The sequence below is a fragment of the Cyprinodon tularosa genome, unplaced genomic scaffold (genome assembly GCF_016077235.1).
Source record: "Cyprinodon tularosa strain WSP-4 unplaced genomic scaffold, ASM1607723v1 ctg98, whole genome shotgun sequence".
Lineage (NCBI taxonomy): Eukaryota > Metazoa > Chordata > Actinopteri > Cyprinodontiformes > Cyprinodontidae > Cyprinodon > Cyprinodon tularosa.
This window is the reverse complement of record NW_024039762.1, coordinates 232,784-254,019: the sequence shown is the minus strand read 5'-3', so window position 1 is coordinate 254,019 and position 21,236 is coordinate 232,784. Positions and strand designations below refer to the sequence as shown.

The 21,236-nt window shown below is 39.3% G+C and overlaps 1 protein-coding gene across 2 annotated transcripts in view; it reads left to right on the top strand.

Moving 5' to 3' along the window:
* The first annotated feature begins 2,643 nt into the window (after positions 1-2,643).
* wwc3 (WWC family member 3) overlaps positions 2,644-21,236 on the top strand; it is a 65,379-nt gene continuing 46,786 nt past the window's right edge. The window contains exon 1 of one of the 2 annotated variants that reach the window (XM_038275820.1): positions 2,644-3,141. In XM_038275820.1, coding sequence (XP_038131748.1) covers positions 2,996-3,141 — 146 coding nt within the window. In that variant the 5' untranslated portion in view covers positions 2,644-2,995. The remainder of the gene's footprint in view (positions 3,142-21,236) is intronic. The other variant, XM_038275821.1, reaches the window with a different exon arrangement.

Below are 21,236 nucleotides of genomic sequence, written 5' to 3'. Positions count from 1 at the left end.
TCATGTCAATATTTAATATGCTTCCTAAGCATAATCCAAGATTCTATACGTTGAATAAGTGTACAACTAAATTAAAAATGAAAAACCCAAATATAACAGCTTGACAATATTTTGGGGTTATGTGAGGTATTATTCTTTTAATGCGCAAATAATCTGCCTAGGGCCGCACATTTCCTATATCCGCCCCTGAATATATCCGGACAAGGTTTCAGCATCAATACTCATACTTTTGTCAACCCTATAAAAATTACAGGGGACCTGATGCGGATGCTACTCCAATTAGACCCACCAGGTGTCGCTGTTGCACCACTGCCGTATTCCCGAACAACAGCAGGGGTAGAGGTAGCCATAATTTTAAAGGTACACTATGGAACCGGTGTTGATTTTCCAGCGAGGCTCCCCCCAGAGGGCGAAAGTAAAAGTGCACTGTCGTAAATATGCACAGCTGTTCTCCTGGTTTCTCCGTCAAGCCAGGCGCGGTTGTTTTGAGCTTAGCAGACAGGCGAACGCAACGAATGACTAAAGCGCCGCAAACGCGCTGCTGCTCGAGATGGAAAAATTGAATTTTTGCTTCTCGACGCGCCTCGTCAACCAATCAGAGAAGCTGATCTGGGAGCTGGCAGGGAGAGAGACACAGCGCTGATGATCAGAGCGCTATGATCACTCCTCTGAAACAGTTTATTGACGCCTAAATTAACTTAAAATGCAGAAATCTGCCGCCAGATTATGTTCGCTTTTATTATCCTGCTGCCTGCAGTTTAGATTATTTAGATGAAAAACACCTACCAGCTGCCTCGGTGAACCGCGAGGAGGCGACCCGGCCAGAGGCTGCTGATGAAGGGCTTCCTTCTGTCTGCACACCGCTGGTATGTGGGGGTCTGAGCGGCTCCGACAGAAATAACATTGGAAGGCAGGATGATAATCTGGATGAACTGACTGCACTGATTACGTTTTCAGGTGTATTTTCTCACTTAAAAACATATTAAAACTACTTTATTCCCACTGATCACAGCAAATATAGCTGCAAGGCAGAGAAAGGATAGTGAAGCTCCGCCCAACGCGCGTCAGACACACTTTTGCACCGCGCAGCCAGAGCAGCAAAGCTGCTTCAGCCGCGCGTCAGAACTAACTGGTACAAGCAGCAAAAAGGAAGCAGCAGACACGATTTTGCTGCTTTTGCTGCGTCCGGTGTGAAAGCAGCACTGCACAAAGATCGCCACTGTGCTAGCAACGAGCATGCTTTTAACTGGGGGACGTAGCAGTTCTCGCCGTAAAGCAAGACCGACTCTCGCGAGACTTCTGAGCCTGTGGGTGCGGGTCGGTGCTCCTGCAATTGCAAGTGCGGTATTTCCCCCACAGACCACCACCACCACCGAGAATACCTTTGTTCAACCTGAAATGACTCATTTAATCATCCAAAACGTTATGGAACACATTACTTAACTGAAAAATGTTGCATAGTGTGCCTTTAAATCAAAGTTTTTCACATCTTTGAAATGAACATTTTATAATGAAATATTTATTTTTGAATAATACAGTACTTTAAGTTTTTAAGTTAAGATAGAACACGGTTGTGTCATGTTGGACGGTAATTAAACATTTTCTTCAACTTTTTTCCTTTTTTTTAAATAATAATTTCTTGATTCTTTTCTCACTTCATATTTTTCTTTCATCGTATTCCGGGTAAAAGCTGGTATTAGCGGCTCTTTAAATCCGTTTTAAAGCCCCTGTTTTGATTGTAGTAATTATTTTTAATGAGAGCGATGACTCCCATTGGACAGAATGAACTCGCTCAGTCCTACGTCCAAACATTTATGCTATTCCAATTAGACCCACCAGGTGTCGCTGTTGCACAACTGTAGTTTTCCCGAACCACAGCTGGGAGAGAGGTAGCCATGTTTATAAATCAGTTTTTCAAACCTTTAATTTGAAAATTTTATAATGATATATTTATTTTGAATAAAGCAATACTTGTTTTTAATTTAAGATAGAACACGGTTGTTTCATATGGGATGATAAGTAAAATTTTTATTGATTTTTCCCCCTTTTTTTATAATAATTTCTTGTTTTTTTCTCACTTCATATCTTTCAGTGTATTCCGGGTAAAGCTGGTATTAGCGGCTCTTTAAATCCGTTTTAAAGCCTCTGTTTTGATTGTAGTAATTATTTTTAATGAGAGCGATGACTCCCATTGGACAGAGTGAACTCGCTCAGTCCTACGTCCAAACATTTATGCTATTCCAATTAGACCCACCAGGTGTCGCTGTTGCACCACTGGAGTTTTCCCGAGCCACAGCAGGGGGAGAGGTAGCCATGTTTTTAAATCAAAGTTTTTCAAAACTTTAAATTGAAAATTTTATAATGATATATTTATTTTGAATAAAGCAATACTTGTCTTTAAGTTAAGATAGAACACGGTGTGTCATAGGGGACGATAAGCAACATTTTTACTGAAATTTCTTCCTTTTTTTGAATAGTAATTTCTTATGTTTTTTTAAACCTCATATCTTTCATCGTATTCCGGATGAAAGCTGTTATTAGCGGCTCTTTAAATCCGTTTTAAAGCCCCTGTTTTGGTTGTAGTAATTAGTTTTAATGAGAGTGCTGACTCCCATTGGACAGAGTGAACTCGCTCAGTCCTACGTCCAAACGTTTATGCAAATCCGGTCCCGAATATGGACACGAAGGAATGAAATATGGTGGAAGAGGCGAACATGGAGGACCGTGAGAGCGCCGCTGGACTCTTTTCAGTGGGACTGTAGCGGGAGAAAGTGGATGTTCCTCCCGTGGGACTGTTTTTGGCAGAGAACCTCCGTGGAAACTTCTGTTTTTATGCGTTTCTTCCCCGCATCTTGTCGAGGCGGAGTCGCTTGTAATGCAGTGAAGACCCGAAGAATCCTTTTTTCTTTTTCGGGGGGAGGGTGGGGGGATCCAAAAAAAAAAAAAAAATCATCCAGGGTAGGGGGGCTTCTACTCGAATCACCGTGTCGACGCTATGCCGTGGGTGAGCGGCGGGAAGCGGAGAGAGAGCTCGGAGCTGCCGCTGCCCGCGGGCTGGGAGGAAGCCCGGGATTACGACGGGAGAGTGTTTTTTATCGACCACAACACCCGGCAAACTTCATGGATTGACCCCAGAGATAGGTAGGCAGGCAGGCTGGAGGCCTGGGGGTTAGTGGGATCACACACACACACACACACACACACACACACACACTCTGGTGTGTGTTAATTCAACTTTCTAAACTATTTCTGCACATGGAGAAAAGAGGCAGGCACATCTCTCTAGTTTGGATTGTTTTCAATCTTCCCTCCATTTCACCACATTTCACTTTAAACTGAATAAATTAGCTGGAAAAATCCCTGATCAGCTGGGATTATCCGGGATTTTTCATCTATTGAATCAGAGGGTTGTGAGTGCAACGCCCATCATTTGAACTCACTAAATGATGTCCTCATAAAAAAACAGTCTGACAGTGTTTGTTTTGTTTTTTGACAGCAGCATCAGCCTTTTCCGGTGTAATTTCACCAGATTTGGTGTCACCAGATTAAGCCTGGTTTGAACCAGGAATAACCAGATAATCCCATGAAATAGATGCTGTTTCAATTGGACTCATCAACATGCTGGTTGACTTGATGACTTTCAGTGACCTGAAACATTCCTAGCTGACAAATCTCAACAAAGAGCCATTGTTTTTTTTGTTGCTCTTTTGTTTTTTTGCAGCTTCCCCCTTTTCATACAGAAACGCCTCCTACAGCGTGTCAAGATGTCTAGTTGTTCATGTCAAAGTGGGCATGATTGTGTGTTTTTGTCAGGATTTGAGTGTTGTTGTGTTGCTGTGGGGGGGGGGACTACAACTCCCAGCAGTCTTTGTGGAAGTATGTGAAGAATGCTAGTGGGAAAGCCTGCAAGGATGTGATTTTGTGGGGACTTAGATATCAGCAGCCAAGAAATGGGCTCAAGCGGGGGGGGGGGGGGCATTAAAGCAGATTTGGGAAATTACTTGGAATTATAGCGAGAACTGTACATCAGCTGTGTTTTAAAGGAATAGTACACCCAAAACATGATTAGCCTTCATTTTCTACTCACCCCCATGCTGAACAACACTCTGGAGTAATTTTTTGATATCTCAAATGCATCTGGAGATCTGGGAGGCTTCTTGCTGTCTGCTGACATTAAAATAATGGAGGTCTATGGCGCCCGAGGCAGAAAGGTCCATAAAAGTCCACAAAAACGTGTCAATATTCCTCCATACTGCTCGTCCAATGTATTCCAAGTGTCCTGAGTGGGTAGCATCCATAATTTACTCGAAACGAAGTCATTTAGAATGTTTTTAGAGCATAAACAGTAGTGTATAGGATTTCCTGAAAGCGCGCACATGCGCGTTCACGAAGCTACGGAAGCCGGCAGACCAAACCAGATGAAAGTGCGCATTCAGCTCGGCAAAGAACTCATGCTCTTCCTCAACACTGAAGTCCTCAGACATTTTTCTTTTGTTGTTTCTTTCTTTGCACAGGTAAACAACACATTTCTTCTTCTACGCTTGCAATATTGGCAGAGCAGACGCTGAATGCGCACTTTCATCTGGTTTGGTCTGCCGGCTTCCGTAGCGTCGTGAACGCGCATGTGCGCGCTTTCAGGAAATCCTATACACTACTGTTTATGCTCTAAAAACATTCTAAATGACTTTGTTTCGAGTAAATTCTGGATGCTACCCACTCAGGACACTTGGAATACATTGGAAGAGCAGTATGGAGGAATATTGACTCGTTTTTTGTGGAATTTTATGGACCTTTCTGCCTCGGGCGCCATAGACCTCCATTATTTGAATGTCAGCAGACAGCAAGAAGCCTCCCAGATCTCCAGATGCATTTGAGATATCAAAAAAGTACTCCAGAGTGTTGTTCAGCATGGGGGTGAGTAGAAAATGAAGGCTAATCATGTTTTGGGTGTACTATTACTTTAAAGGAAAAGGTAGAAGTTTGCCAAACCAAACTTCCCAAATAAGGGAATTGGGTACGACTCAGTGACGTGCGGTCAGGGGAGGCAGGTGAGGCAGTGCCTCACCAGCCATCATGGAAAGAAAGAAAATATATAATCATAAAGTAATTTAAATTGTTATATTCATCCGGTGGTTTGTACTAAAAAATATTCATTTTTCATGTAGCTTCACCAATTTCGATTTTTATTTGTTCAAAATCGCTGAATTTTCTTATTTTCCCATTCAAATGCTTGGAAGCGATGCCGGTGAGGCAGCAGCGAGCTCTGCCTCACCTTGGATTGCGCAACCCCTGGCTCTGCGCTGGCTGCAAAGCGGAGAGAGCATGTTGCTGTACGGCGTCAATAAAATGGTTTAAACAAATGTAATATGTGAACTTATTTCTAATAATTTGGCTTATGTATATAATGTACAGAGCTTTTTGTCACCAACTGTGTTTGTGTAACGTGTTTCGTGTAATGAGCGATTATAAACGGCAGAGAACAAGTTCGAGGTGAGGCAGGCAGTTCTCTTGCCTCATGGCAGGGGGTGCTCAAGAGACTGAAAACATAAGGCAGGAACAGGACGGATCAAGGAAGGCTTTCTTCCCTGGCAGTGATCTCCATTGAGACAGAGAGACTTTTAAAACTGAAGGAAGATAAGGAGGACTTCTATTCATTTATAAGTAAAGGTAAGACAGTAATAACATTTATTTTGTTTTGTTTTTTAAGGAAATGTGTGTTTTGTGAGCTACAGTTTGTATGTGTAAGGATGCAGAAGTGAAACATAACCTGTAAACTGCTGTCAATCTATGCATCTATTTGCAAATCTGATTCTGATGACGTCAGTGCCTCACCAGCTATGAACCTCACCGCACGTCACTGGTACGACTGTAGTTTGGATTTTGCTTTGGGAAAAAAAAATCCTATCTAAATTAGAGTATGGCGTCTTCCCAGTCCAACCTTGTCACTAGGGGTGACAACGGTCTGATTATTTTCGATACTCTAGAATACACCATGATTGGATTCGATTACTTGGTAATTTTATTTTTTCGTTACAGGCTGATCACTGTTTCAAATTTGAAATAAATCAATGCAAGCTGTAATATCGTTATGCATTTTTTTTTTTTAAACAGCAACTTACAAAGTTGTACTCCACCTAGGCCTATGAAAACCTCATTCACTGAGAAATAATAATGCCCCTGTGTTATAGATTCTGAAATCCTTGCATCAAAAAATACTGCAAGTGGAAAGAGGGTAGTGGCTAAAGGAAGCGAGTTAGAAGGGCAGAATAGCACGTCAGAATTACGTCCAGGAACAAATGGATAAAAATAGACCGGAGGAAAAAAAACAAAACATGAATTGATACTCTTGTGGACGTATCGATGCATCGGATCATCGGCTGTTGGATCGATGCTTCGATACAAAAGGATTATTATTTACACCCCTACTTGTCACATATTTGTATATTCTGAGATTATTACGTTCGTATTCCATCTTTTTTTTCCATATTTCACGCTTATTTTATTATACCTGGAGGTTGTTTTGGCAAATATGTGTTTTTTTGGCAGCCCACTATAATATCGATCTTTGAGTTCCTTATATCGATAAAAAAAAAAAAAAAACTAAACATTTTAAGGGAAAATGAGCTACCTTTCCACCACCACTCTGGTAGATGGCGATGTTGAGCCCTTTTGCTGTGCAGCGCAGAGCCATATCTGTAGTTGAGGCAGTCATGACTCAAACCCCAAACAACAGGGATGCAAAAATTACTAAACAATCGCTATCTTCTGATGAACAGCACTTGATTTCCCTCCTATATATTTAATTTGATAGCTGTGAAAAATATCGTAACATATAGTAATATTGCAATATTGCGATAATATTGTATTGTGACCCAAGTATCGTGACATGGATCATATCCCAACAGCCATGCCAATGCTCACCCCTAGCCCTGATTTGTTCCTGTAAAATAGAATAAACCTTTTTCCGCTTTTAGGATAATACTTTTAGTGTAAAATTAAAGATAAATAAATTATTAAAATCAATCTTTATTTTCCAAATATGAGAAACTGATTATCAAAGGCAGTTTAAATTGCTCTAAAATAAAAGAAACAGTTTATTTTAGCACCAAGTATGGGTCTGATAAAGATGCAAACTTCATAATTTTTCCTTTGTTTACATCTCGTTTGTCTGCAGCCATATTCTCTCTCAGCTCCTACACCTTTTATATCACCTGCAACAAAGCATTAGAGAAGTCATTAGCGGCACCGCTTACACACTTTTATTTCCTTTCCCTCCCGATGCAAAAGCGCCCCAGGCGTTTCTGCCCAAAACTAAAAGAGTTCCAGATTTGTATCTAAACTTTTTTTTTGTCAACTAGCGTATAATTTGACATGTTTCAGCTTGGAGATGAACGGTTCCTAAGAATATTAGGCAATTCTTATCCTCAGGGTTTTATCCTCATCCTTCCGTCGATCATCTACTGCAGAACAGGTTCTTGACATCAAGTAGTTTAATTTTTTTGTTTTTATTTCATTTGCTAAATCAACTTTACGATCCAAATATATAATCTAATCTCACTTACTCTGATAAAGAGTTTGGGAACTAATTTAAATGCATGGCATGCAGGCTTTAAGCTAGGAATAAGTTATAAGGTTTAAACCTTGGTCTATTACATTTTAGGCTTTGTGCGGCGTAGGGAGGTCATTTTGAAATGTAGACTCTCTGAAACGCTATTTCATGCATTTTTAGGTGGATTGCAGCTAACTCTTTGTCTTTGTTACAACGCTACTTTTGTCCTGAATATGGGAAGTATGTGTTCCTGTAGCTTCGTGAGACCATCCTGATCTCGCGAGCTTTCAAGGTTTCACTCGCAGATCAGTCTGGAGACTCTCCGTTAAAGAAAATTTGGAGCCGTTCACCAAACGAACGTCCAATCAGCGTTGGCTTTGACGCGGGTTGAGGTGTGACGCGACGAGAAGCGCGACAGTTCAGTCTAAAGAACATGGCGGCTTCAGCCGATGAAACTAGCGTTAGCGTGGCTATCGAGCAAGTTTTCTTCACTGAAAGAAGAGCAAAACACTGCTCTGGAGGCTTTTCTCAGAGGAAAAGACTGGTTTCGGCAAGAGTAGCCTGGCTTGTGGTTGTGTTTTCGTCGTCGCTCTGTTAGTACGTCATATGCTGCGTTGATCTGATTGGTTTATTTGGCCCGTCTATCACCAACATAGGCCAATCAGCTAACCAGTATTTTCGGCCCTTCCCAAAATTACTTCAACGGAAGGTTTCCAGATGGATATGCGGAGCAAATCCATCTGGCGGAGTCAGGTTAGGGTTCCTGACTAGAGGTGGAAATTTCATAAGGAAGAGATCATTTGATGTAAAATTTAATAGATAATTCATGCAATCAGAAATAGTAATGCTACGTTCACACAGCGATTTGTGCAGCAAAGAAGCATCTGCTGCTTCATTTTTGATGCCTTGTACACATTAAAGGAATAGTACACCCAAAACATGATTAGCCCTCATTTTCTACTCACCCCCATGCTGAACAACACTCTGGAGTACTTTTTTGATATCTCAAATGCATCTGGAGATCTGGGAGGCTTCTTGCTGTCTGCTGACATTCAAATAATGGAGGTCTATGGCGCCCGAGGCAGAAAGGTCCATAAAAGTCCACAAAAAACGTGTCAATATTCCTCCATACTGCTCGTCCAATGTATTCCAAGTGTCCTGAGTGGGTAGCATCCAGAATTTACTCGAAACGAATTCATTTAGAATGTTTTTAGAGCATAAACAGTAGTGTATAGGATTTCCTGAAAGCAAATTTTTTTCCTGAAAGCACGTTTTTGTGGACTTTTATGGACCTTTCTGTCTCGGGCACCATAGACCTCCATTATTTGAATGTCAGCAGACAGCAAGAAGCCTCCCAGATCTCCAGATTAGAGATGTCCCGACCCAGGTTTTTGCACTTCCGATCCGATACCGATATTGTTTTTGGACTTCCGATCCGATACCGATACTGGCCGATACCAGCCTATCTGAGCATGTATTTAAGTTTAAGTTAAAGTATTTAGCCTTAGTTGTAAGACTCATGTTGAAAAGGGTTTTAGTACTCTTGACAACATCTAGCCAGCTAAATTAGGTGAGATTGAATAAAACACAATGATTGGTAACAACAAACTTACCTGTTTATTAAGAGATAAACACAAACTGGACAAAATTACGAATAGCAATCTGAAATTGCACAGTGAGCAGTAAAACCGTAAACAGTTAAAGGTGCAAGTATTACTGTAAGTTTTAATAAAAATGCAAAACAGGGGAACACTGGCGCAAAATAGTGGAATGGATCGTTTCAATCGGCGAAACTGGAAAATACGGACAGGATTTTTTTAAAATACTGGATCGGCAGTCTGGATCGGCATTTTACATGCTTTGCCGATACGCATTTTTTTGCCAATATCGGCGTCCCGATCCGATACGTGGATCGGATCGGGACAAGCCTACTCGAGATGCATTTTGAGATATCAAAAAAGTACTCCAGAGTGTTGTTCAGTGTGAGTAGAAAATGAAGGCTAATCATGTTTTGGGTGTACTATTCCTTTAAGGTCGTCCCTCAAGAGCATCTTTGACGCTCCTGAAACGCCTCCAGCAAAGTGTGTATAGATGTATCTAATACTTGTGCTGCTCCTCTTTTCAGTGGCAGAGAGCAGCTTTGCTATATTTGCTGTGATAAGGGGGGCAAAAGTACTTTAAATATGTTTTTACAGCATCATCTGTGCAGTCAGTTCATTAAGATTATGATCCCGCCTGTTTCGGAGACGCTCAGACGCCGACATACCGGCGGTGCTCTGTCACTGGGAATCCCCAGCAGTAGCTGCCTCAGGCTGGTTCGCCTCTTTGGGGGATTTCCCCTACTGTAGATGTTAGCGTTTTTCCATTATGTGGTGCAAACTATAAGCACCAGAAAAATCAAAGCGAACATATTTTGCTGTCAGGTTTCAACATTTTAAGTTAATTTAGGCGTTAATAAACTGTTTCAGTGGAGTGATCATAGCGATCTGCATCATCAGCGCTGTGTCCGTCTCCCTGCCAGCCTCTGATCAGCTTTTCTCATTGGTTGATGTAGCGCGTTGAGCAGCAAAAGTTTAAAAAAGTCAAAAATTGTAATTATTCCAACTCCAGCATCTGCTGCTTGTGAAATTTTGAACATTTTGGGCGAAGTTTGCAGGAGAAAAACAGGCGTTCGATTGGTTATTTTTTTTTTAGTAAAGCGGTACGCATTGCTAGCTAAAAGCCTAATGGCGTGCATTTCTGATGTTTTAAATACATTTCTATAAACAATGCATTGCTTTTCTTTCACTCTCACTTTGTGTTGGTGTTTTACTTTATTACTCCAGTAAAATGTATTGAAATTTACGCTTCTAACGATATAGTGTGGAAAACTTTTTTTGAAATGGAAACTCGGATCATTGGCTCTGGTCTACTTTAGAGGTGTTATTGTTTTGGGGATGTTTCCTCGGGGAAATATATTCTGATAACTTGCGATGCAGGTCGACGGAGAAGATTGACTCCTTGGAAGCGAACTATTGCGTCAATTCGCTGGTGAAGATTCTCAGTCGTCCAGATCCTAGACATTCCAAAAAAAAAAAGAAAATTAAAAACAATCCACTAGACTTTTGTTTCCAAGTTTAAAGACGTTTCGCTTCCCATCCAAGAAGCTTTTTAAATAAAAAAAAAAAAATTAATTGAAAAAGCCTCTTGGATGGGAAGCGAAACGTCTTCAAACTTGGAAAAAAAAGTCCAGTGGAGTGTTTTTAATTTTCTTGTTGTGGAAAACTATTGAGTCGCGTTTTGTTTTTGATGAGCCTCTTATGAGTTTAGCACATAAATCTTCAGGATTTCTCTCAAATGTTCTCCTATTCCTGTAGAGACCTGGCTATAATTTAGATTAAAAAAACTAGATTTTCCTTGATGCTGCCCCTTCCTCCCCGATCCTCCGCTCTGCTGGTTGCTGAAGCATTGCTGCACAGGGCCGCTTGCAGGACTGAGTGTCAAAAGGGAGGAGACTGTGGGTTTGTCATGAATAAAGGAATGTTTCCTGTATTTGTTCTGGAGGCGCTCACTGATTTATCAGCTATCTTACCAGAGGAATGCCTTTCGTCGCCACCTGAAACCGCCTTATTATAAATCACATATGTGCCTAATAGTAAATCCATCCGGCTGACATGCATCAGATCAAGAAGTTGTCGGTTTCTGCGCTGAAGTTTAAAGGCTGATTCAGATGTAAAGGCTCTGGGCTGACAGCTCGTCTGTTTAAAGCTAATTAAGGGGATATATATCATCCCCTAGCTTACTGTCGTTGGTGATTAATAACAGAGTAAATAGATGTTATCTCATCTAAAGACTTATGAGAGTCCTAAAAATGAAAGAAAATCACCTTTTAAGATGAAATTGTCCAAAAAAATGTTGTAGGTGAGTCCAGCTAATCCCGATTATTACCCTCTTTACCACAGATGTACTTTACTCAGATCAGGTGGGATATTCTCATAGTAGTTTAGGGATAAACAAATATATTGTGTAACACGACCTCATCAAGCTGATATTAGCTATACTGCTTGTTGTTTACCAAATAAAGTTTTTCTTTAGCTTTCACAGCGTTTCTGTTCATGGTTTTTCATAAGCAGAAACAACTTTGTTCTGTATAGAAAAGGAAAAAGGATTATCTTTATTTCAGCAAAGCAACCAGCAGCTGTTGCTATATTTAGCGACTTTTCAGACCCCTCCAGCGACTATTTTTCAAAAAAGCGACTAGCGACAAATCTGGCGACTTTTTACGGTGTCACTGGCGGCTTTTGGAGACTCTTACGTGAAAGCATGCATCGTTCCTACTCTGCCGTGGGGCGCCTCCCCCATCCCAACCCCGTTCTCCCGCAGGAGTCCCTCTCAGCGCTGCAGTCAGAGCCGCAGGATGTTTACCCTCAGCGTCCAGACTCCAGACGGCGCAAATTGATCACAATAATTAAAACAGCCTTTATAAATAAATTAACTTGCAAATTATTAGGGCAAGGCTTTTAAAGTTTAAATCTTCTGGCAAAGATAAAGTAAAGATCCTGCAATTTATGGAAGTAAAGCAGAATAAAATCCAGCAAGATCAGTAATATGTCAATTAATTATATGCCACATTCCCATGTAAATATCTGTCTTTGGAGGATGTGTTTTTTAGCACCCCTAGTTCTCTCATTTTTATTCCAAATACAATTTATAATTTGAATCACAGGGCTATTTTTATCTCTATGGTTCCGTATTTTCTCAAGTAGCAACTTTAACTGCTATACTTTCCTGTCTTAAACGGCAGAACTCTTGTAGTCTAAAAAGCTCATTTGTTGAAATGGGGGGGCCTATTGTTTGAACCCCTTAGAGGCTTTTAAAAACAAAAATGCCTTTTTTGCACCTCATGAAACAAAGTACCCTATATTTTGTGGATGTACAGTAGGGCTGCAACAACGAATCGATAAAATCGATAAAAATCGACTTTTAAAAGCGTTGGCAACGAATTTCATCATCGATTAGTTGTGTCGCGCGATTATTGCGTCATCCGCCGCGCCGTCATCACTACCTCTTGACTGAAAGAGGAAGAAAAAAAAATACGGCGGAGCGAGTCAGCGCCGCAGTTGCAGTGTTGCCAACTCCGCGACTTTTCAGACCCCTCCAGCGACTATTTTTCAAAAAAGCGACTAGCGACAAATCTGGCGACTTTTTTCGGTGTCACTGGCGGCTTTTGGAGACTCTTACGTGAAAGCATGCATGTTCCTACTCTGCCGTGGGGCGCCTCCCCCACCCCAACCGCGTTTTCCCGCAGGAGTCCCTCTCAGTCAGAGCCTCAGCGTCCAGACTGCAAATGAAGCGCGCATGCACCGGGATTGACGGCGCAAATTGATCACAATAATTAAAATAGCCTGCGCTTTGTAAAGCGAAAAAAGTGATAACATGCAACTTTTTTCAAAAGAAATGAACATGGCACGGAACCACCATGTTTGTTTGGTTTTAAAGTGGGGAAACGTAACGTTAGTTTCTCAGGTAGCTCATCTGATGCTTTCCTTACCGTGTTAGTAGGTTACAGACAGTGATAAGGTTGGCTACTTATTTTACTTTTAATTTCATTTGAATTAGCTTAAGCAGCGTTTATATTTACTTTATAAATAAATTAACTTGCAAATTATGAGGGCAAGACTTTTAAAGTTTAAATCTTCTGGCAAAGATAAAGTAAAGAAGATCCTGCAATTTATAGAAGTAAAGCAGAATAAAATCCAGCAAGATCAGTAATATGTCAATTAATTATATGCCACATTCCCATGTAAATATCTGTCTTTGGAGGATGTGTTTTTTAGCACCCCTAGTTCTCTCATTTTTATTCCAAATACAATTTATAATTTGAATCACAGGGCTATTTTTATCTCTATGGTTCAGTATTTTCTCAAGTAGCAACTTTAACTGCTATACTTTCCTGTCTTAAAAGGCAGTACTCTTCTAGTCTAAAAAAACTCATTTGTTGAAATGGGGGGCCTATTGTTTGAACCCCTTAGAGGCTTTTAAAAACAAAAATGTCTTTTTTTGCGCTTTATGAAACAAAGTACCCTATATTTTGTGGATGTACAGCTACATTTCTCATGTAAGTTTGCGTAGTTTTAACACAAACATTTATTTTTCATATTGCACCAGTACAGTTAATGAGCAACCTGTACTTGTGTGCTTGTTTGTTCTGTCTAAAATGTTTATTTTGGAATAAAGAGGTTAATATAAAAAATATTTTTTGTCCGATTCATCGATTAATCGAAAAAATAATCGTCCGATTCATCGATTTTTAAAATAATCGTTAGTTGCAGCCCTAATGTACAGCTACATTTCTCATGTAAGTTTGCGTAGTTTTAACACAAACATTTATTTTTCATATTGCACCAGTACAGTTAATGAGCAACCTGTACTTGTGTGCTTGTTTGTTCTGTCTAAAATGTTTATTTTGGAATAAAGAGGTTAATATAAAAAATATTTTTTGTCCGATTCATCGATTAATCGAAAAAATAATCGGCAGATTCATCGATTTTTAAAATAATCGTCCGTTGCAGCCCTAGTTAAAAGTGTAAAACATTGGTAAACCTGAATACCAGCAAACTACCCATCGCTAAAATAATCTACACTAGGACTGGGTGAAACAATTGATTTAATCGATTTTGAATTGATTCCTTTACATTTTTGCAAAATCGTCTAGGGAATGAGATCGATTCATTTTATAGTGACAAGGATGACGTTCAAATTCAAATGAGCAGGAAAGATGCACTCAAGATGACTTCAAGCCAGACAGCTGCAAATATACCCAATAGGTTGACTGAAGACATTAACAAATGGGGGCTGAAAAAACAAAATACATGAATATTTTGAAACACAGTTGAACCACTTTCTTTATTGTAAAAACAGATCGAATTTAAATTAATCGATTTCGAACTGTATGAATCAAAATTGAATTTGGCGAAAATACCCAGCCCTACACTACACTGCAAAAAAAGTGACCTTTATTTATACTCTCTAAACCAAGTTTAATAGCAGTACTGAAAAACCAATTATTGCACTTTTTTTTTGGAGTTTGATTTTTTTCAAAAGATTAATAATATAACAATCTGTTCTTCCTTAGTATTTCAATCTCAAATCAAGATCAGAATGCCCAGATTGGTCTTTGACCGCATCCTCTGTGCACACTTAGACTAAGGGGGTATCCCTCCTGAAGTATATTACAGACAATTCACCAATGCATGTAACGTTTTGAGCAAAAAAGATGGAATTATGGCAAAAAAGAGGTAAAATATGTGTTTTCAGGCGTGTCAAAATGATTTCTCTTTAGTAAAGATTGCAAAAGCAGGGAAACGCATTGATGGATGCCGCCAATTTTTGTGGTGTTGTAGAGGTGCAAGTTGATGATACAGGTAATTTAATAAGTTGTGGAATGATATTCCTAAGGGCCTTAGATCAATCAGATCAGAGCCACTATTAAAAAAATAACATACAAGTTCTTCCTGTTGAAGCATTTCACTTGTAATCATTGATTTTATGTGTATGTATTTTTTTATGAATGCGTTGTATAGAAGCTGGTTTCTATGTGGATGATCCTTGATTAAATTAATCTTTTAATTTTTTTTCTGCAGAACAGCAATCTGCTGGAAACAGTTTTATCTGAGTCAGGCCTGGGTTGTTTCAATGCTTTTAGTCTTTTCCAAGCCTGGCCTGCCGGACTGATACGACGTATTAATGGACGTATTCAGTCTGATAAACAGGAGGTAGAGCTCGATTTCAAAGGCAGGACTAACGGGTCAACCTCACTAGGTTATAACATCACATAACTATGGATGTGACACAAAAACTCCAGCTATGCGCTCTGTTTTTGTCATTTTGTCGTCCTTGAAACATGTCAGGCCATCAAAGAAACAATCCAGTGAACAATTTCTGCAGCTTTTGCCTAAATAATCTGAGGATATAAGGTGAGCTCTCTATTACGGTCTTAATGTCCATTGCAAAAATGTTTCGTTGCAGTTGCCAGCTTGTTGTTACGCTTGCAGAAAATGCTGCTGCATGATGGGTAATTCTGGCACTAAGCGCAACACATCGTAAAGTCCCATCTCCTGCACCTGTCAACACTGCTTTACCAGCCTGAATTATGCCTAAATATATGTTTTCTTCTTCTTTCTTAAAAAAAAGAGATTGAGGAAAACTTGCGGCTCTAATTGACTTTTTATTACCTTACTGTAATATAATAATATATATATATTTTTTTATTATTATTATTTTTTTAAGTGGGACAAAATATCTGCATCACATTGAAAAAATTTGTTTATCCTCTTTCCATAATTTTCTTTCCTTTATTTTAAAATCAAACAGTTGAAATGACCCAAGTTTGTTTAAAAAGGACAAATCTTCTGTGGTAGATACTTATTAAATAAGTGATCTTCTTCTTGTTATAAAAAAAAGTTCATGTAATGTTTTATCATTTTTATCAGCAGGAATTAAGTCAAAGATGGCTCTTTGATTGTAAAGGTTGCAGACGCAGGAATCAGTAGTTTTCCTTCAGTCTCTCATGATTAAACCTCAGCAGGCTCCCTGTGCTCAGGTCAGATATCTGCCGCTTGCTGCCACGGCTGTTCAGAGCGCACTAGCTTCGGGTTTATTAGCCCACAAAGAGTCAGCAGTGGATTATCGTCTAATCGCTGAAACACAAGAGCTATTCATCATAATCATAATTGCCGGAGATGATGGTGATGTGCTGTAACGGAGCGCCGTAACAGCCAGAGTTCAACTTGGTTCCTGCCAGCTTGAACAGATGCCGGTAGGCGAGAATGGAGTGAGGGTCCTGCTTTGGTTAGGTGGTAGCATGTAGTGAAAACTAGAATCGAAGTGTGAACAGACACCTGCGGTATGTATCTAGGCGTATATTTAACCTCCTGCAGCACAGGAGCAGAGGTTCTGCTGTTTATCTGGACCGTAGGTGAAATATAAACTAGTACGCTTTGCCTTCAGCATCACCGATGCTCGCATCTCTGAGAAAGATGGATGGCTCAAGCAAAGCCCGGCCATCTCCTGCAGATAACCCGAGCACTTCTGTGGGGCTTTTTTGTTGCTGTGGAATGAGTGTTATGTTTGGCATGCTACACTTATGCCCCGGGGGGGGGGGGGGGGGGGGGGGGGCTATGCTCTCTCGCTTGCGCCCCCTAGACAAAGCGGCAGAACAGAGGCAGTTCCCATGTGTCTCCCTCCTCCTCTCATCCTGGGCCCTATAGGCCTCCTTTATTAGCTCTGTTATGCAACAGTCATGGTCGGCCTGCCGCTCAGCAAAGGGAGGCCTTTATGCTTGGTCACAAAGCACACCAAATTCAATTATTCTGGAAAGGGAGCGCCGTGCTTCCAGCACTGAAAGGTTATTCACATGCGGCGGACCCCGCTGTTATTCTGCCTGCTCTAGTATTTTCATTATGATGCCTCTTTTTTGTCTTTTGCTGTGAAAGGTGTTGCTGAACATGGGCAGTCATTTGGCCTCAGTGTTGTTTTTCATTAGCAGACAATGTTTGCCAGTCCTGATGCTGCTACAGGGGTCAACCCCCTTTAATATCCCGCTTCCTGACCTTATACCTCAAAATTCTGAGAGGTTTACTACAATAAAGATTATTAATTCTGCTTAGCATCATTTCTGTCTGTCACTGTGCCCTTTCATCGGTGTCTGCAGCTGCTGCGTGTGCTTTCCCTGAGTGCGTGTGTATACTGCAAAGAATACTACCTAAACAGGACATGCCAGAGCCAGTGGACTAACCTTGTACTCAGGGGGCACCATTGTGTTTTTTCCCTCCCGTCCACACATCTGCACAATTCTTATTCAAAAAGAGGAAAAAAAAGAATGCTTGGTCGATTGGCATCGGTTGGGGTGAGGTTCTCTCTCTGTGATAAAATGGACCACTTTGTTAAAACTTCTATGTTTTATAAAATGTGTTGAAAATAAAAATCTGTTTCACTGCTGCAAAAAAACAACTTGTTTAGTAGGATTCCTAACAATAGACATGTCCCCCATCAGCGTTTTTTTAATTTTTTTCTGAGCTTGATGTTAACAGTTAAATTGGACTCAATCATCAAGATTTCAAAATAAAAAAATATGTATATATATGTATATCAAATTTTTTTTTCAGTGCTTTTGGACTAGCGATGTAAAAAAAAACAACAAAAAAAAGCCCCTCTAAACTCAAAATTCTCTATGGATTAGATTAGAATTTAAAGTGGAGTCCAGCTTGCAGATAAAGACATTTATTTTTAATGTTTAAGTACTAGACATTTCCCCCCAAACACTAGACATCATGTAGGCTAAATGTGGTCGGTCCTTCATAGTCTTGATTTAGTCTAAAATCATTGTTAAAAATTGGGCTGCGTTTGGTCGGTCTAATTTTGTCCAACTTAAGCCCGATAGTTTACGTTACAAACCCAGTTTTCAATGTCTTTTCAACAACCTGAAAATTACGCCTTTTCATCTTTCACTTTTCAACCAAATGTAGATGTTGTTTGGATGTAAATCAGGTCGTCTTTTCAATGTCTTTTCAACCAACTTTTGCTCAGTGCTCCATCCAGTTAACTCATAATGTCTGCTTAAAGACTTTCTTCTAGTATTGTAGAGTTTCCACTGTCTATTAGAGGGCACTATTTCAATTGTGTTCAGTTTATTTATATAGCACCAAATCACAAATTGTCATCTCAATGCACTTTACAGTTCAACACCAGCTTTTATTCTTAAGCTGAGCCTTACTGAGTTTTGTAAGAGAAGAAATGCTGAACGAGAAATTGATCCAGAGTCCAATGTGGGAATATTTAAACTGTTTAGTGGCAATAAAGATGGAGAATCAACTTTATGTCTCTGTTTGTAAATATAAACACTCGATAATCCCCCTAACTCCTCAAAAATAGCCCTAAATTAGCTGTGCTGCATGGTGGAGCAGCATCGACTTCTCTGCTGTGCTTAGAAGGTTATTATAGAAAAGAGGAGGTCCTTGTGCAAAGTATTACTAACTTTATGCTAAAGCAATTAGTAGACTATAATAAATGTGGAAATATTTTGAGAGTGCATGCATTTTTATAAATATGTCTATTCCAAAAAAAAAAAAAAAAATTAAAAACAATCCAGTGCACTTTGTTTCCGAGTTTGAAGACGTTTCGCTTCCCATCCAGGAAGCTTTTTCAATTCAAAATGTCAGGAATAGCAATGAGTTCGAGATTTTGTACAGAAACAAAGTCCAGTGGATTGTTTTTCATTTCCTTTTTTTTGGAATGACTATGACCTGGATTACTGAGAATCTTCACAAGCATAAATGTGTTTATTTTGATAAGGTGAAAAAAAAGTAATTTATTTAATACATCTTGCACCATAAATTCAGAGTAACTTAAACATCTGAAGACATTACACTGTGCATCTCATGGTTAATTTGCTCCAATTGATGGAAAAGCATATCATTCATTTTTTTGACATTTTAAAAGTTTACTCTAAATGTGCCTGATAGTTTAATAGAAACACAGCTAAGTACATGTAAATGGAGGATGTAGGTTTTAGTTTATCAACATTTCGAATAAACTTTTATCTTTAGTTTTCCATTAAATATCTATGGCTGCAACTAAGGATTATTTTGCAAATCGGTTAATCTGTTGATTATTTTTTCGATTAATTGATTTATAATTGGATAGCCAAAGGTTCCTTAAAAAAAAAATTTTTTTTAAAGAAATGAAACCAGATGAAACTAAAACTTTTCCACGTGTGGATTTCTGAATAGAGCATATTGACAGAAGGAACCTTTTTTTTTTTTTTTTTAATCTTAAATAAAAAATGTTTACATCATTGTTTTCTAATTTTGATATAATTACTGCTTAAGGTGGGTTTCTCTGTCAGCTAATTGCGCGTTTTACAGTCTCTATACTCCAGTTAACAATCAATTACTAAATTAGTTGACGAATATTTCAATAATTGATTAATCAAGAATAATCCGATTGTTTCATCCCTATAAATATGCTAATTATATTTCATTTATTTAGGCTAACTTTGCAAATAGCTAGCCTGCAGTCTGCTGCTTTACAAATATGTTGCCAATATGTACATTTTTTAAACTTCCAACCGTAGGAACATTTCTGAAGTTTTGAAACGAACATAATTAACGCCAAGGCCTAGTAGCTGACAACATGATATATTTGATGTTGGTTTTTTAAATAAATATTGCTGCTTTTACTGCAGCACTTTACTTTTTTTCCCCCATATATTGTTTTTACTAAGGTTTAAAAAGATGCAACAAAGCAACCAAATGGGTAAATCCAACGTCTGACCTAGCATGTATTAGGAGTCTTCTTTTTTTTTTTTTTTTTTTTTCCCCCGTAGCGTCTCCGGTCTCCAATTTTCTAGAAAGAGCGTGTCCCTTTAGTTTCGGATTATACGTCATCCCTTCCTTTACAGCTATGACTTCAAAGGAACTTTTATCACCCTCTTTTTTCCATCCTTTGGTGCTAAGATGACCATTAGCAGACTGGACATGGTTGCAGTTTTATCAGATCTATTCCACAGATCATGTAACTTTTGTCAGTAAAGATGAAGGGTAAAAAATAAAAAATATATGATGTACTTAACAAAAGCTGAGTTATTTTTGCTTCTATACTGGTATTTAAATAATGTCCGAGTTCAGCTGTGCGCCTTTCAGATAAGTGGGATAAACCCTCCATCCCTGACAGCCGAGCAGTTTTACTTTGGTGCCGGTTGAGTCAGCTTCCCCCCTCATGTGTCCAGACGCCGTCTAAATGCGCTCAGAGACGCAGATCTTAGTCTACTTATAGAGACCTATTTCCATAAGATTCAACATATAATGGGAGAAGCGCCTGTGTCAGCTGCATGCTCTGAAACGCAGCACCAGAGAGGCTGGATATAAATGACATTCCTCCCAAAGTTGTTTTCAAGTTTCTTTTTTAACTTGGAAAGGAATTTTTAGGCCAGCAGCACTTGTGGTCTCTCTTATTCTCATTGTCTGAGTCTTACTTTGGGGAATTGAAGCAGGTGACATTTAGGGTGAGAGCAAAAATGCGCAGAATTTGATACGATCGTTTTGTGCGGATTTGTCCCGCTTTAACACCATGATTGATATGCAGAGGTTTAGCTTCTCTTTTTACTTCCTTCTTTCTTATTTGTATTCTGGCAGCTTGTTCAAGGCCACAACAGGGCGACCGAAAGCCTTTGAAGGCTGGATACGTTTTTTGTCCAGATTTTGATTTGAAGAATGCATATCTGTAGGTGTGTTGCTGAAGCGGACATAATTTACAGTAATATCTGTGTTCATGGTCTCAATTTAATAATTTGTACTCTGAGCTGTAAGACAGCTTCAAATCAAAACAATCAAAGGAATAAAAAGCTTTAATCAGTATTAGCTGCTTCAAATAATCTCATATGAGGGTCTCATTGAATTATAACCGTCAGTAAATACTATACCACCAAATAATATAATACCATAAATGTATTGCTTAGAGATGCATTCATCCAGTTTTTTTCCAATCAGATTCAGATACCTGAGCCAATACCGTTAAATAAATGAACATTACACTTTGTGATGTTAGTGAAGGTATCAGGCTTGGCACAAACATAGTTAAAATGCAGATAACAAATTAACACAGATGTAAATCTACGTTGCAAATAAATACTTTATAATATAGCAGGTGC